The sequence below is a fragment of the Strigops habroptila genome, chromosome 15, assembly GCF_004027225.2.
Source record: "Strigops habroptila isolate Jane chromosome 15, bStrHab1.2.pri, whole genome shotgun sequence".
Lineage (NCBI taxonomy): Eukaryota > Metazoa > Chordata > Aves > Psittaciformes > Psittacidae > Strigops > Strigops habroptila.
The window spans coordinates 4,861,600-4,877,740 of NC_044291.2; the positions used below are offsets into that span (position 1 = coordinate 4,861,600).

The window sequence follows — 16,141 nt, forward strand, 5'->3', positions numbered from 1 at the left end:
ATAGACCAATAATCCATTTACTGTCGCCCAGGGCCAACCCATTGGCTCTGCTCACATCCTGCTGGAGGGAACCTGCTTCTCCCCAGGGAGCTGCCACTGCTTCCTGGGCTCATATTAAACTAAGTGCTGAGGTCAGGGTGGCCAGGACAGACCTGTTGGTGTATGGGAGTGAATCCCAGTGGGAATTCCAGCGTTGGAACTGGGCAGCCTGGGTTCACTTTGGCCAATGCTGCTGGATGTGAGATGCTTAATAGGATGCTGTGAGGATGCTCTGCGGCCGCAGCACCGGTGTCCAGTTGGAGGCAATAACCGTGTCAGGATTTGCGCAGATCCCACCTTCGTTCCCTTTTGGTTAATAGTCGTTTTGCTGCCCAAGAGAATTCCAAGAGAAATATTCTGCTGTTGCAGCCTATTTGGATAAACGCAGCGTGCCTGCGAGGCCTGAGGAGTGTCCGAAGGGCAGCGGCGGATCCCTGCCCTGACTAAACCCCAGCTCAGGGCATCGCATTTTGGGGGCGAAACCACCCCCAGGACCGCCTCTTTCCTTCAGGTTTCCCTTACTCCCTCAGCGGAGGCGCAGCGAGCGGAGCGGGGCTCGTAGCAGCCCTTTGGGCCCGCGGCTCCACGGCCTCCCGTGTCCCGCCACGCTGACAGCACCCAGGGCTGCCCAGCGCTCCCGCGGGCACGGCCCGACCCCGGTGCCGCCGGTCCCGGGCAGGGCCCGCTGCTGGCCCCGCCCGGCGCGCTGTGGCGGCGGGCGGCAGGGGGCGCTGCGGCCCGGTGCGGCGCGTGTGCGGCGGGAGCCCCCGGGCCGCCTCTTCCCCTCGCGGCCCGGCGCAGCGGGCGGGGGGCGGGCGCTGCCGCCGCCGCTGCCGGAGCCCCACAGCCCCGCCGAGCCCCGCAGCCCGCCGCCGCCGCAGCGCCTCGCCCCGGATCGCGGCCGGCAGCAGGCGGGAGGCGGCGGCGGCTGGCAAAGCCCCGCGGGCCGCTCAGCCGGTTACCTGCGCGGCAGGGCCTGAGCGCCGAGCCCGGCTCCGACATGTCCGGCAAGATCGAGAAAGCAGGTGAGCGGGGCCGGGAGGGCCAGGGGGAGCCCGGCGGGGCTGGCCGAGCTCGCCGCCCTCCCCTCAGCGCCGCCCCGCCGCCGCCGCGGCCCGCCGGAGCTGCCGGCTCTGGGCCTGGCGCGGCCCGGTGGGGCTGGGGGGGGGGTTCCGGCGCCCCGGGCCGGCGGGAGGCGCCTGTCAGGGCCCGGGCTGGGGCTGGGGCCGCGGCTGGGCCCGGGGTCGCAGGGGATGCTCTGCGCGGCGGCCGCAGCCGGAGCTGCTCCGGGTGCTGTGTGGGTCAGGCTTTGTGTCTTCTCCTCCGCCTTGTCCTTTTTGTTTCCCTCACCCCTTTATTCCCCCTCTCCCGTTTTCCCGCACCCCTGCGGTCCTTCCCGTGGAGCGAAGCATCAGTAAAGCCTGGGCGCTGCAACGCTTCGGGGCCTACACGCAATGATTAATTGCAACTTCTCCAACTTTCCTCTTCTGGTGTTGGTGCAAGATCAGAAAAGATGAGTCCGTGGGCAAATGTCAAGGGGGAACTTGCTCATTTTTTCCTCCCTCTTGCAAAGCTCTCCCCTCTGCCTGGGGTGCTGGGGATGGGGGAAGGCTGCTGAGATTGCTGCTGCTCTCACAAGGAAACGCTCATGCACGGCTCATATTGTCTCTCTGTGCTGCTGGAGTCGTGCCTGGTTCTCAGTTGTCACTTTAGATGGTTGAATGCCCCCGTTTTTCCGTGTAGCGGGAGTAGTATTTTTAAAGATTCAATTAGTGTTTTGCAAATCAAGCAGCGAAGTTACTTAGTTTAATTATGTTGCATTTAATTAGCAGAGGAAAATCAATGCTGGTTTGTATTTTTTATTGTAAGGAATAGCTTGGCAGTTTCCTACGGGGGAACGTAGGGTAGTAGCCTGAGTTGGGATGTGTGAGTACAGCGTTCAAGCTTTCCAGGATAGCAGCCACTGATTTAGGAAAGATTCCTGTTTCAAAGGAGTAAAAGTTGATAGCGGTGCTCTCTGGTTTTGATCATCCCATCCTGGTTTGTTCTGGCTTTTGTGCTGGGCTGTATACGACTATGTTCTCCCATGATACAGGTTCTGGAGCGGCCTCCAGGGATGAGCAGACTGGCTGCCTGGCAGCCGGCTTTGAAGTGCAATACATAGGCATGTTTCCAGCTCTCAGTGCTAAGTTACTGTCTCACAAGTGTGCATCGCATCACGGGACAAATGTTATTCCAGAAATATCATAGGTTAATCTGGTGCACGATCCCTTACATAGGATCGCAACACAGCGCTTTGCTTTGGGATTCTGGCTGTGTCTTTTCAATGCTTACGGGTATATCGCTGCAACTGTTTGTCTGGGAAGTAGGGAACTGAGTCAGGAAGGTGTCAGTAGCATATATAGACCTGGGGCCAGCTCTAAAATATGTGCCACTTGTTTATGCTAGAGGTGAATTTGGCTTGGAGTTCTAGTCAGTGCTGATAGCACTGTAGACAGTAATTACGGATGTATAAATAAGTGATCACGTTTTGTTTATATGCGTGCAGTAAATAACCCTGTGAGAATAGTGAATATAGCTCCACACCAGGAAGGCAGCGTGGAGAGTTCAAACACGGGACGATGACTCTGTAGACACACACAAATGCAGCACAGTTCCATAAAAAATAGAACAGAAAGGCCAAAAAAACCCATGCAAAAAGCATACGCTGTGCAGCCTAGAGACCTGCCACTGAATTCCCATTGAAGAACTCAAGACGTCATGCAGGATCCATCCCCAGGTCAGTGCTGTAAACCTAGTGTTGAAGATGCAATGGGTGAAGCCTTCATGTGGAGGCATTCTTTCTAGTGCGTGTGTCTTGCAGTGACAATTTGGTGAACAAGAGAAACTACGAGTCTGGGAAACTGTCCTCTTTCAACTGCTTGTACTTTCATTTCTTTCAGAAGGGTATTTAAAATGAAATAATAAAATCCAGTCCAAATATAAACTGGAGGAGAAGAGACTGGGAAGGAGGGCTGGAAGCCAGCTGTTCCAGTGCAGTACAGTCTTGATCACTGGTTCTGAGTGTTTGAACTTCTGATTGACACAAACAGTTTGGTTAATAGCGTCACCGAATAAACACAGGCTGTAATACCGCAGTAATTCTGGGATAGTTGTCAAAATGTGTACAGTAGCAGAACAAAGGATACAGAGTCATGACACAAATGCTATGAGGTCTAAGGTCTGTGTGTTTGTGTACATTTGAATTTGTTTTTTTCTTATGGGAAGGGAAATACATGCAAACCCCATTATGTGGTAAATAAAAAAGGTTCTTGCCTGATAACAAGCCACCCTGAAAAACTTCAGAATGGGCTTGGGATTTGGTTTGACTCTCATGTCTGTTCAGTCAGGCTGCTGGGGAAAAAAGTGTTACCTTGTAGGGTTAGATCCCTTGAGATCTTACATACATCTGCTCCCTGAGTCCTTAAATGAAACACTTTGTTGGCACTTAATAAAAAACAGTAATAAATGATAACAGCAAACATCCTGTCCACCAAGGAGGAGCAGACAAGGCTCCCTCTGGAGCCTCTTGGTACTGCTGTTTCATCAACAGAAAGGTCACTGTAGAGCAGCAATTCACAGCACTGCTTTGGAGTGAAAGGGAGTCGTCTGGTCATGTAGAATAAGATGGTATATTTTGTTTTCGCTAGTATTAGGCCTCCTGTTATGTCAGGCTCCAGCCAGTAGATTTCTAAATACTTTTTCAAAGCAAAACCCTCACTGAGTTGAGAAGAAGGAATGGTTCACTCCTGGTTCTTCTTTACTCTAGAACTGTGATGTTTCATCTTCACTGTCAGAAAATATTTGTTCTCACCCTAGTTAGTCTTACAGTTTTGATCTAAAATCCCAAATAAGGATGCCAAGAAAGAGTGGAGAAGGTCACATATGCTGCTTGGGTTTCCTGTTGCCATGGCAATACATGAATTCCTCTATTTATTTACCTGATGGATTACGTGCTCCAGGGAATTGAGCTATTCTGCATCATTCAGGGAGAATAAGGGAGCAGTTAGATACCAGCAGGTCTAAACCAAACTCTTCCATGAAGCAGGTCCCTTCAAAAATACCCTTTATTAACACCAACGAACATATGGGTGCCATACTTTGAAGGTTTATTCTACTTGATGTTTTCAGTCTTAATCTTGTAATTTTTTGCAGGGTGTTCATATCCCTCGTAAGCTTGCTTTTTCAATAGCTGTCTGCTAAAGGTTGTTTGAGATAACTGTTTCAAGTGCTAGCTACCTGGCATGCAGTCAGTCATCTCTATTCTGCTCAGGACTCAACTGGATGTATTTATCCCCAGCAGACACAAAATGCTGTTGTCTTCGCCTTTTACTCATAAGCATTTGCCTGATAAGCAAATTCACCTCTGAAGTCTCATCCTTCAGTATTGGTGGTATAAACATCTAATCCCAGGAGAACTCTGTTCTTAAGGAAAATGGAGAAACAGAAGAAACAATTCAGGAGGCCAGATTGTTCCCATCTTTATAGGAACTTAATGTTTGTCCAGAGCCCTCCACATCAATTTACACGATTCCGAATTGTGCATCTGTGAATGTGTCTGTATTAACATCAAGTTTCCCAGGAATCTTCTTTTTGGGAAGGATATATTTTGAACTGTCATCATCTCTTGGATCATTCTCTGGAAGGAAATTATCCTGCATAGTTTTTTTACACCTGTACATTTTTCTGCAGTTTCCCTTTGTGTCAGTTGTGCTCAGGTGAGTTACTGGGCAGAACTCTTTCTCAGTTTAGTTGTGCATTCACCACCATACTGTGTTTTTCAGTATAAGTGAGGGCTTTAAGTTATAAGTTTTGCAGTTGACCAGTATAAGTGCTGCTTTACTGGTGGTTTTCAAGCGAAGTAAAAATTCCCTGTGAAACGTCTTGGAATATGAAAATTAAACTCTTCTCAAGACTCACTTTACAACTGTAAAAGCAATTCAGTTCCAATTCTTCCTTACTTGGGATTTTAGCACCTCCGCATTTCCCAGTATATGCTGCTCAGCATGTGTGTTTTACTGTAACCTGTTTAAAAAGCATCAACAATTCAGCCTAGTTTCGTGTAGAGGCAAAATACAGGTACAAGATGATCACTAAACGGCCCAAAGACCAGAATTTTGCATTTTTAATATGTTATCATAGGCCTGGCAGGTGTTCTCTTGCATAGCTTCAAGATTGGAGCGTTCAGAAATGTAGCCTGCGGGATAACTGCTGCAAGATTGAGATGGTCTGAGCAGTTGTGAGAAGGAAGTGGACAAGGAGTGGAGAAAAAAGACAGCTGAAGTCCTCTGGAATGTGAAGCAGCTGGGTTGTGCCTTAGTCAGTGAAAAAGCAGAAACTGGAAACAATTGCTAAATTTATTTTCAGTGCAAGCAGTCGTTTTCCTTGAACCGCAATGACTAAATATATCTATTGGTGGGATTTTTATGTGGTGGTAACTCTTACTGGCTCTTGCTGACCTCCTGGTAAGCAGAGAGATGAGTGGAAGTTCACTGTCAGTCAGGGTGATACACAAGTGCCCCTCAGCTAGGTCTGTTGCTTCACTTGCAGAGAACATTTCCTATTTCAATCTATCTGCTTTCTTTCAGCTTTCCTTGGGGTTTTGTTCATCTTTTTGCAAGTTTTGAATTGCAGTTGATAGCTCAACTGATACTCTAATCTGTCTGTAAGTGGAAATAGACTCTGATGCAAAGGTGTGAGTCTTCTAAAAAAATAGACATTAACACCTTATTTATTCCAAAGTTGGAACCTTTGAGCGGAATTGACAAAATGAGCTTTGCTGTTGACTTAGAAATCCTTTGAAATGAGAACATTCAATTCAGAAGCTTGCAGCATCTTAACTGCATGTGGAGGAACATGAAGTGTTAACTTTCTAGACTTTATATTAAAGAAACTCCTGCCTCCTTGGCAGAGGTATTGATGGCTAATCAGATTCAATTCGAGCACTCAATCATTATGTGTATTACAGGAGATGTCTAGGTAGCTGTCAGTTGGGCTACTGAGAGCTGATAGCTGGAATTGTTTGTTACCATAGCATCACTTTTGAAAGATCCTTGAACCCCAGCAAAGCAAAGGTGATAGAGAGCATCTCCTGTCCTTGTGCCAGATAAAACTCCAGAAGCTATGTAGTATATTAAAACCAACAAATTACATGTCAGAGCTACAGGTAAGGTAATTTAATAGCTGCCTTCCTCTCTCCTCCTCACCACACCCGTCATTTTGCATAGTTCAGATACATGTAGAGGATAGAACTTGTTCCATTTTCCAAGGCAAATCATCCCAGCATTTTTCTGCTGAAATTAGAGATCTGGAGTTTTGGGGTCTTTTGCCAGTTTGGAAAGCTATTGACCTCTGTCAACTGAACTGTTGCTTGGCAGGGAAATGAATTCTTCCAGTCTGTATTCACACTGTGGAGACTTTACGTTATCTGGAGAACAACCTGTGCATGGAGAAGGATTCTTCAGCTTCTCAAATTTGTGACAGAATAGGCCTTTCTCTCTGAAAGCAATTTATAGTACTGTAAGTGCCTGAATATTTGGTAAATTTCTGCTTTGGTGTTACATCTGTCTTTTTTTCTTTATTAACATTAGCAAACTGTAGGATTCAGCTATTGTCATGGAAGCAGTATGAAAGGAGTATTAAAATCATATAACTGTTGCAAAAATATTAGCTTTGCTATTTGTCAGCTTTGTCTAAGTAACCAAAGCTTGGCTTTCAGGGTGTGCAGTTGAGAAATACTGTAGAACAAAGTAGGATGAGAGGGTGGTAATGGAGAACCATGTGTTGTTGTCAGTGCTTTAGTAGAGATTAGAGGGAAAAGGAGAGCTGGTTGGAGGAAAACTAGATTTATTCACCTTTATAAGTTGGAATTTGCAGTCGCAGAACTCCAAAGTATATAAAAAGGTGGCCAGAGAAGGAAAAAGGGACATCACAAGTGGAGATGTTGATGGAATGATTGGGAAGGGCAGAAAAGAGGTGAGAGGATGCCCAACCCACAGATGTTAGAAAAGAAGGGAATGGCGGGCTGAGTTGTGTGCAAGTAGAGCAGAGAGGAAAAGACAGACAGATGACAAAAAGGGAAAGCGGGCAAGGAGGAGGCTCCCAGCAGCTTTCACAGAGTCTGTTCCAAGGCAAAGAGACAGAAGATAAATTTCAGCAATCCGGAAAAGCTGCAGGAATCCTGCAGGTTGGGACGTGCTGCCAAAGGAATGTTCTGCAGTTCTGCTATCCACGTTACTGCAGCCTGACAAATTTACAGCTATATTTATATTACCTGACCGATAGCATCCACTCTTAAAAATACATTTCCAATCTTTTCTTAGGTGTTGTGGTACTCATAGAGCAAACAATTTCATCTATGTGAGAGAGAAACAATGTCCCCACAGGTTCTGTGAAGCAACCCGAGAAAGCTGATGAGTCAGATTATTGGTCTACTTGTATTTGCATTGTGTATTGCAGTTAAAGCTCTTCAGCTTTGAAACAGTCTTTTGATGGTAAATCTGTTTGCTGTTCTAGCTGCTACTGTAGCTCACTTTCTCTGGAGTTTGTAAGATGATGTTTTCATGTGGAGAGCAAGGAAAAAGTCAGTAGAAACAAGTATAAGAAAACGATGGTCTGTATCAGAGCGTGTTGTGAAGATTTGGGAGAATGGGTTCTCCTGTACTTGCTTTCTGTTTTATCATATTTAGGAAAGTAATCTAAGAGATGTGAGGATTGGCAAGAACTGTTTGGCAATTCTAAGCCTTGGCTAGCATTTTGGGTTTACATTTCTTTTGGGTTTCTTTGGTTCCCCTTTTATACCATTGACAGGGTCATTTGGGTGGCACCCAAAGAAGAGATTTCTTAATTATAGGGCTGAGGTTCTTTGAAATAAGCAAATGCATGGTTTGCATTATCTTACCTTACCTGGGTGATGGTCTCTGCTGCTTTGTGTAGAGCTTTTCTGGTGTCTTGAAAACACTGTGCATTTAGTGATTCACATTAACATCTTGGTGTGGCCATCAGTGCCTCTAAGGAAATAGTAATTCATTATTCTGCGGAGGGAGAAGGGTTGAAGCTTGCTTGCGCTCTCATGCTCTCATTCTTTCTCTCTGAAGGCTTCATGTGGGGATGCCTTTTGTTGCGTATATAACATATTCACTGAACCAGTCCCATTTATATTCTAAACAAGATCTTTAATTTCATCCCTCATGTACAAAAATCTTGGGTTTTGAAGGAAAATAGATGAGAATTTTCTTTTTAGGCTTCTGGAAAGAAAGAAAAAATCAGTAGTGGTTAAAATCAAAGAATAGATGGTTATCCATAGCTGGTAAAGTTGGAGTAAGCAGATGCTGCAACTTGGCTGGTTGATTAAACCTTGATAGAGTTTTACCAAGAGACTGAATGTGTAGTTCTGTAGCTGTTACACTGTAGTTTTCAGGTAGTCTTTAACAATTAAAATGGGAGCAAAAGGAGCATGTTCACAATGTCCAGCATGCCTCGTTTTATCCCCTGTCTTTTGATGTTTTTATTGTGCTTCTCAGTTTACCAATCTGTCCTGTTCATACTGCCCAGGAGGTGATAAAATTGCCTCAGGAATTAATTCCATATTTAGAAAGTTTCCTTTGCAAACCCAACGTGAGTAGTAAAGGGCACCCAGGGAAATCAATGTTTTAGTTCTGGTCGTATAGTACATTCCAATCAATTCTAGATAGCAGTGCTCAGTGAATCCATCCAACGGTGGGCTTCAGTTAGCAGGACAATACTGTTTAAAACACACTTCTCCTTGGGTGATGTATTGTCCTTTCATTTTGTGCTCTATTAACTTAAGTTTGTCAATTTGAATATGGGGGGATAAAGTGCAGGTAGTTCCCATCCACTTTTGCTTAAAAATTCAACGTTGCATTTCATTGTTGGGACCGATGTGTGCTGCAACTTTCATGTACAAAGAAATTGGATATCCCTGGTTATATATATTTTTTTTCCATCTTAATGTTTTTGAAGTGTGTGTTTTCTGCTTTTCTTATTAGAAGAAGCTTTAAACTGAATTGTATACAAGAATAATAAGTTTGAGAAGCAATGGAAGACTACGACAGGTTTAGTTAGAGCTCATCTATGAATTTACAGGGGCTTAAAGGAAAATGCAGAGCACTGGTTTGTGCAGGAGGTGGTTTCTCTGTATAAATATCCCTACAAAGGTCACATGAAATGATATGTTAGGTCTGATGCCAGATTTTTCATGGAGCATGGTATGAATGGTGCAGGGGTTGAGTTCACTCTTCTGTTGCTTGGAATTGCTTCTCCAGGGCTGCTGTACCAAAACCATCATGCATCTGAAAGTCACATCTTGTCTCTTTATGAGCAATAGCTCGGAGAACATAACTGACAGAAACTGAGGTGGGGAGTTTCTGTTTTCAGCTTAGTTTTTCTGTTTCCTCCATGAATAGCTGTTAGCTCTTTGGCAGTGGAAACAGTGGCACTTCTGTCTTCTGCTCTGTCAGTCTGGCGTATTGTAGTGATGAGGGTAAGATAAGTTCATGAAAGAGAGATTTATGGTGATTTGAGAATACCTTTGCTCAGAATTAGTCTGTTTTGGGAAGCTGGCTCAAAATTGCACCTATACTGAAAGAGGTACTATTTAGGTTATACCAAGTCTAAAATATTTTTTAATTTATGTATAATTCTTGTTCTAATAATTTCTAGTCCCTTGTGGATTCCAGCAGTTGTCAAAAGGATTTAATACTGGTTATATTGGGTTGGAAGTGCCCACCTTTCACCAGAGACTGTAGGAAAAGCCTGTGGTGACCGTGACTAGCGTAGACCCTCACGCCTCGCATTTACCCAGCTAAGTTTGGGGAGATGAATCCCAACCTTGGGCAGATTTCTGTCCTGTTGGGAAGCTGTTCACCGGGATTTTAGATGTTGCTTGAAACTATAGTTATGTGAAGTGGAATGCATTGATTTAGCAAAGGGCTCTTTGGTTGAGGTGGAGCTGGGGAAGGCTTTTCTTCACTATCATCCTCACTTTGGCACGCCTGTTTCTCATAGCCCTAAAGCAAGCGTGCTGTTTGGCCATGGTGTGCGCCCCTCAGGCAGGATGACTCTTGAGGGAGGAACCCGGGGTTAGAAGAAGACCCTTTGCCTCCAAAAAATTCCCCTCTCACATGCAGGTCACTGCTGGGAGAACTGATGGAAGAACCTTATGTACCGCAAAGGGGATGCCTGCAGGAGCTCACTTCTTATTAACCCTGATGCTGGTGGTGGGTCTGTGTGCTGGTAATGTTTTATCTAATTCGCTGTTGATTCTCAAAGATGAAACAGATACTAGACCTTTTCAAGCTGGATTTCTTTGCTTCCCCTTGTGCTGCTCAGCCCAGGGATACATGATGTATTGCATTCCATCAGCCCATGATTTGGCATCAGGCTGAAAGGTAAAAGAACTGATAAAAAAATAATGTTTTCCTTTGCTGCTAGAACAAAGACTCCTTGAATTGTGAACTGGTTGGTCTGGAACAGGGAATGCCAAGGAAAAGCAAAATCCTTTGGAAAAAAGCAAGTATGTGTGTCTTCTGGGGACACCTCGGAGGAGCCAGTCGAAGGGTGGGTTGCTGTTAAAAGCCAGAGTATCCTGGTAAAAATGGCAGGGCAAATGAACTCGTAAAAACCATGCAAAGAGCGAATTTGGCTCTCATTACTGTCTGTGTACTTTTCCAGGTAGTCTTTAAACAAAGATGGGTTTGCTCCCGTCTGTCTCGGGTGAAAGCACTTGTATAAATTCTGCATTGGCAGCTTTTACTCTTCGGTTTTATCCTGAATTACAGCCTTGTTCATTAGACCTCAAATCTGAGGTGTACATTTCGCTTCTAGGGCTCCCTGGAGACATCAGGAATACCGCAAGTGATACACAGGAGAACTCTGAGCTTCCATTTGGCTGGCAGCCTGGGGAGTGCCAAGGTCCAAGGGATCTAAACCATCCCTTGGACCAGACATTGGTGTAACCCATGTCTTTGCCTGGGGTTGTCAGGATTATTGTGGCTTTTTACTATGTGTATAAGGAAAAAATGCTTACCTGGATGTTGACCACAATTGTCTGTGCTCCACCTCAATGTTTATTTTACACTTTTTGTTCTGTTAACATGTTAGAGAAAGGAAAACTAAGGAAACATCAGAGGGATTATTTCTGGCAGCTGGGCAGATAAGTTTATCTATATAAATCCTGAGAGTCTCTGGTAACAAAGTGTGTGAGAGTGTTAGTAACAACAAAAAGGATGCTGGAAGGTTGTTGTTCGCTTATGTCGTTGTTTTGATACTTCTCAAGTTCTGTAAGTATTTAGGGCTGGTATAAATAATAGCATCTGAGGTTACAGCCATTGGCCATCCGGTCTGTTGGAGCTCCAAATATCTAATATCCAAAATAAATTCCCCCATCAAATGAAAGCAGAACTGATTCTGAAATCACTCCCAGCACACGCATGCTGTTAACATGGCAGTTGATCGAGGTCCTGATCCGAGTCCAGCATCCAAAGTTCTTAACTCATGCAAAACACCGTTCTCAGCAATGCTCCCAGTGCTGTGGCTTGTCCCGTGGGGAGAGCTAACAGGATGTGGCTTTAATTGTTACTATTATTTTCATTTGTTTATATCATGTAATACTTCTCAGATGAGGTACTTCACATCTAAAAGCTTTGGCAACATAGTACCCTGAGGTTCAAATGTTATCGTAATGGAGAAAAAAAGTCATGCTAGAAATATTAGTACTTGGTAGGACACATTTAATGAAATTGTTATTCAAAGCTCTTCAATCCAGAAAAGTAACACTGGTTTGTGTTAATCTTAACTTTTGGGATGATAACAAAGCACAGAAACCGGCTCCTCCTGCAATCCTGTGCCCTTGAAGGAGTCATTTAGTTAAATTCCTTAATATTTTTGCAGCTGTGGTTGTGGTTTATTAACTGATGCTGCCTTGAAGAAGAGCCGGTGTCTGCAGCAGTTTTCATTACTCATCTGTCAATATTTGCAGAGTAAAACAAATGGGTCTGGGTAGAGAGGTTTCTACTCTTCTCTGTAAATGGATTCTTTTTCTCCATCCCTGCTATTTTACCCAAGTAAAGGGTAGAGAATAGTTTTGATGGATTGGATATTGGATCCGAAGGTCTGGTCTGTTCTGTCTGCCAGGATTATTTTAAGCTATGATGTTTAAATTTTATTAAATGGACCAGAGGGAATTAAAAGCATCTCTCTTTCCCAAAATATTCTCACTGTACATCTGTAAAATGCCCTTTATCCTCAATCATACCAGCTGAAGAATCTCCAGAATTTCTCTTTTGCAGTGGGTAAAATAGGATTTTTGGCCAGTTCAACAATTTGTTTGTCAGGAGAAATCCAGGTGAGTTTTGTTTGGTTTTGGTTTTGTTTTTACATAGTCCTCCAAGTTGAAAATTACATAAACCAGAATTATTGCTGTTGCTGTGTTTCCTGGTGCAAACTGCAAGTTGTGCAGTAATTGCCTTGGCTTCTGGCTGAGATGCAGGAGGCAACTTATCTGCCTGGATTTGGGGGTTTTTTTGCATGATGCTTGCAAATGAAGGACACATCTTACTGTGGTGCCTCTGCAGAATAGGGATATCTGCTCTGGGAGATAGAGATGTAAATGAATGTTGGGCTGGTACATACATACTATGGGTGAGTGAGTGGAGCAAACCATTTTCATAGCAAATGAGCAGTTGATACAAAATGCTTTCCTGGAATGGGGCAGGGCTGTAGCAAAGGATGAGCTATAATAAGTAGGAGAGAAGACTTGCAGAACCCAGTGTATTGACTCACTTGACCGCATACTTCTCCGGAGTTTCACACTTGGCTGTGACAAATATCAAACAGAATAGCATCCAGGCTAGTGAGCAAGTGTGTGTAAGAGCCAAAGGCAGTGCTGACCTCTTTCTGTGGAGGAAGTACTGGAGCCCTTACCTCCTTTTCCTGTGGTGCATTCTGATTTTGCCTAGTTTTCATCCTGCTTCAAAAAATGGTGGGGCAAAACCCCACAGAGCAGTTCCCTGTGCAGGAAGATGTAAAGAACCTGTGCTCAGCCCAGGAAAAGCAATTCATAACTTGAAGCTTTGCTTTGTGCCTTTGTACCCTGGCTACGTGAAGTGTCAGCTGCTAAATTGGTGGCAGTTTCGTTAACCTTTGGTCATGGAGTTGCCATCAAATGTATTTGAAAGCTTGCCTTGTGGGATACTATTCTGTGTTACCACATACATTATATGTGGCCTCTAGTGAGGACAGAGGGAACCAAAACCTCTGCCAGACTGAGCTCTTGGCTAGCTGCAAGCATGAGGAGCTAGTTGGGAGATAAAAACTGATTAGTGGATAATTCCCCCAGAATGAATAATCTCAGCCTTAAAAGATGAATTGCAGATGGGTTTGGATGAGAGAGATATCAGGTTTAAAATGTCATGCTTTCAGTAACCTGAATCTGGTGACCTTAAGTGGCATTGCAGGGATCATGTCAGATGAGTAAGAATGGAAGGAGAGGCTTGTCCGTGGTGTGTGGCCAGTGCTTCCTGCCGTGGTCTGACCCCTGAGCCTTCAGTATTGTATTTATCTGGTGATTTGAAAGGTCTTTCATGCCACAAGGTCAAGGAAAGCTTCCAAAATATAGCCGAGAGCCATTGTAAACACCTCAAGTGTGAAGGATTAATAGCTAATACAACTTTTTAAACTATTTTCAGATGGATTACACATCTTTACCCATCTTTCACCTTTGCAAAGGTAACAGTATGTGTGTGTTTGCCTAGCTTTGACTGGAAAGCTTGCGAAAAACAAGACTGAAACATAAAACCAAGTTAAGGACTGTATAGCAAGCTATGTCAATAAAGACCATCATTTTGTGTAGCTGTGCAGCTTATCAAATTACTCCAGCAAGTCTCTTTACAAAGGCTTTTGTATTTTATCTGTTGACTCATCCATCTCAACACTTACAGTAACATTTCAGTACTGGCTTATAAAGCCTGTGATTGAAACAAGGCTGTTCTTGGCCTGGTTAATCAACAGATGCAATTAATACAATGATGTTTGTCTTGACACCCTGTCTCACTGGCGGCATTGTAAGCAGCATTGCTGCGAGTTGATCTCTGTGGTTGAGGACTCACTGTACAGGCAGATCACTCAACATTTGTATTCAGCATAAAGTCAACACTGAAAAGAGTTTCAGAGCTCTCCTTTGCTGGCGAACAGTCTCACTGGTGCTATAAGCAATGTTAACAAAAGGGTAAATCATAATCTGCAGCACTCCTTATTCACTTAACAGTTTTATAAAATGCTGGGATTTGTTCTGTTAGTATCAGAAGTGTAAAAGGAAAGCTCAGCTAGGTTTTCTTCTTGTGCAAGTCTGGGAAGGTGGTGAAGGAAATACGATTTGGACTCAGATATTTATTCTTTCAGTAGAACAATGTCAGACCCAGACCAGTGCCTCTCAGATGTGTTTTACCCTGGGAACTTGTATAAAACGTCTTCCTTTTCAGCTATTTCGTTTTTAGCTGTATAGAGGGTGTAACCATTGTTGAAGGGAGTGTCGGTGGCATGTAGCCAGTTGATATCTAAACCCTATCATGGATTGTTTTAGAGAGAGTATGATTTTCTGTACGGAGATGTATTGATGACTTCTTTTTCAAGGCAGGAAGTACATGCTGACTGCAGCAGTTGCCAGAGCAGCTGTTCATTATGAGTAAGCCATATGAAAAATCCTGTGAAAGCCTTAATATCAGTAGGAAGCAGTGCGAGCTTAAATGCTCAGCACCAAAGCGTGGTTAAGCTGGGTCAAGAACTGCTTTCAGATTTTCACTCGCTTGGAATTTTATATTGGAAAAAGTTTCTCGTTCTTATGGTATCAAAGTCTGTAGGATAGTTTACGGAGAAGTATTTAACTTCAGGCTAGGTACTATTTGTAAGGGCTTGTCTGGACGCTCCCCAGACTCTTGCTCCAGGGTACAAATTTATTTGATTTATCCCATGTTGAGTTAATGCAGCAGTTTCTGTCTCTGAAAGTAGGCATCTCATGGCTTTTAGCATTTCCTAGCCTTTGTAGCACCAGTGTTACTTAGGCTGGGTTTCTACCGAGCCCTGTATTAGGTAGGGCACACACTTGAAGTGGAGTCATGTCCCTGTTCTGACTTTCTTCATCAGTAAATTAGGATCTTTTTGTTATAGTCTCTGTTTTTAATCACAGAGCTGACTTCTGTCGAGACTCACACGTAGATTTCCATAGCTTCAAGAAAAGAGTAAGTGAGAAGTACTGTGCTCCAAATGTGAATCTGCCTGGAAGCTGGGTAGGCAGAGATGAGCTGCTGAAGGGGAAAACCCTTTCATCTATAGTTGATGTATTGTACGAGTTAACCCAGTGTAATTGTTTCCTAGCTCAGCTTCTGAGATACTTCCAACCCAAGTTCAGTTCCTTCCTTCACTCTACATTTGAGCTCAAACCGCTTTTCATTTTCTGTTGTTCCTTGTTGTCCTTGATACCAGGATATGATTTCTTCTTTGTCACCTTCCACTGCCCTTTGTTTCTCCTAGTTTACAGGTTTTTGACACATGCACTCGTGTCGATGGTTGTGCATCCTGTCTAAGAGCCTGTGTCACAAGGTTTTGATTCAGTGAGGTTGTCCTGGAGATGTATAGGGGTGTGCCAGCAAATAGTGGTACATGTGTCACAGCAAAGAAACATACACACACATCTTACCCATGCAGTAGAGCTTCTCCTGCTGCTGAATGTGGTCCTCAGGTCATGCCTCAGGAGAGTGGTAGCAACGGGAAATATGGGATGTTCTGGCTTATTTTGAGAACAAGATTCAATTTCCTTTGATGCAGTTATTTCATGAATCAAAGAGGGAAATGCGCAATGCTTGGTGTTTATCTAGAGTTTACATTTTTAGAGCATTGTGCAAGCGTTTATTCTGTTCTTTTTACTTCATGATGGGTGCTGATGGAGAGTGCTGTCTGTAGCGAGGCGAGAATAGTGAGTACAACTTCTGCCCTTGCTTCATTTACTGGTATGATTGAACTTTGGTCAGATGATGTCTACTTCTCCATA

The 16,141-nt window shown here is 44.1% G+C and overlaps 1 protein-coding gene across 5 annotated transcripts in view; it reads left to right on the forward strand.

The window, feature by feature from the left end:
• Window positions 1-761: 761 nt before the first annotated feature.
• The window catches only part of RAPGEF1 (Rap guanine nucleotide exchange factor 1), an 85,703-nt gene continuing 70,323 nt past the window's right edge, over window positions 762-16,141 (forward strand). For all 5 annotated transcript variants that reach the window (XM_032920312.1, XM_030506961.1, XM_030506962.1 and 2 more), the window contains exon 1: window positions 762-1,064. In XM_032920312.1, the coding sequence (XP_032776203.1) occupies window positions 1,040-1,064 (25 nt within the window). In that variant the 5' untranslated portion in view covers window positions 762-1,039. The remainder of the gene's footprint in view (window positions 1,065-16,141) is intronic.